The 1,268-nt window shown below is 34.4% G+C and overlaps 1 protein-coding gene across 1 annotated transcript in view; it reads right to left on the reverse strand.

The window, feature by feature from the left end:
• Positions 1-833: 833 nt before the first annotated feature.
• The window catches only part of LOC119591633 (putative defense protein 3), a 5,624-nt gene continuing 5,189 nt past the window's right edge, over positions 834-1,268 (reverse strand). Inside the window, exon 5 of the mRNA XM_037940388.1 lies at positions 834-1,142. Within this exon, the coding sequence (XP_037796316.1) occupies positions 1,076-1,142 (67 nt within the window). The 3' untranslated portion in view covers positions 834-1,075. The remainder of the gene's footprint in view (positions 1,143-1,268) is intronic.

The raw sequence follows: 1,268 nt of genomic DNA on the forward strand, positions 1-1,268 counted from the left end.
CGTTAGAAGTAGATGCTCCTTTGGAGATTCAAGCGACATATTTAAATCCACATGCGTAGTATAAACGACAAATCCTGTAATGATGGTATTAAAGAGAAAAAAAAAACAATTGTCACTAAATATCTAGTGTGAGAGGCGATTTGAGAATGTCACGGACTGTTCCCACTGGCATAAACGTGCTGTTGCTTCCTATCACTTTCTTCCTTATCCTCTTCTCTCTCTCTCTTCATTACTCTTTGATATTTCTCTTTTTTTTGTGTCAGTGGCGCAAAAGGATATAAGTCAAGTGGGAGAAGTTTTTTTTATCGTAATAGACTACAGAGGGATATTCACCTATGAATTTACATAGACATACACGAAATTCTACGATGAAAAAACACCGATATATCACTCTGAGGACATTGTGTAGTAAAAAATATCCATAACAGGAAAAGAACCGAATTAATTTAAACTAGTCTTTTGGATAAACACAAGGAAAGAACTTAAAATATTTAAACTGCAGTTTAGATAAACTCGCAAGGAGGCTCCGCAAGTGCAGAATCGAATATATTAAGGTCATTATCAACTCTTTTGTATTTTTCCTAAAAAGAAATTTTTAGGAATTTTGGTTAAATGCCGATTCCTATCTATCATTCCGGACAGTTTTTAACTGTTACTTACCACTTTTTTTCTTTGTTGCACTTGGAAGGACTAGTTACATTTAATATCATCTTAAGTTTTTGCACATTAAGTTCCAGAATTCCACGTTTTCACAACCAACTCCCCACTTTTCCTATTTTATCATTAAACTCGATAGTCTTAACTAGTTTTGGGATATCATCACAAAAACCATGTTTAGGGAAAAACATCACTTTATTCAACAAAACGTCAAAAAAATCATATACACAGCCTGATAATCATGTCAGAAAAAAGACGATCATATTACGTATTCAATACACATATAAAATATCCTTATCTGCATCTGCTTTATCCTTAAAAAATACAAGTATTAATACCCATCTAAACTGTTCTTATCAACTGCTTCTCTTTGTGTGTCATTATTTATCGGCTTGATCACAATTACACGAACCGGATCTTAAACCACCAAGGGATTAGATAGTATGTCTGTCCAGTAGGTTCCGTAGCTCTTTAACATGGTGGCTCTGCAATAGAAAAGGGGGGGAGTTAGTTAGCATTAGCATTAACGTGGTGGTGTGTGCACTTTACAGCTATATATATTTTAATTACTTTCTTTCGTCTCGCTGTTACTCATTCACTCATCCACTCAC

This window comes from Penaeus monodon, chromosome 29 (assembly GCF_015228065.2).
Source record: "Penaeus monodon isolate SGIC_2016 chromosome 29, NSTDA_Pmon_1, whole genome shotgun sequence".
NCBI lineage: Eukaryota > Metazoa > Arthropoda > Malacostraca > Decapoda > Penaeidae > Penaeus > Penaeus monodon.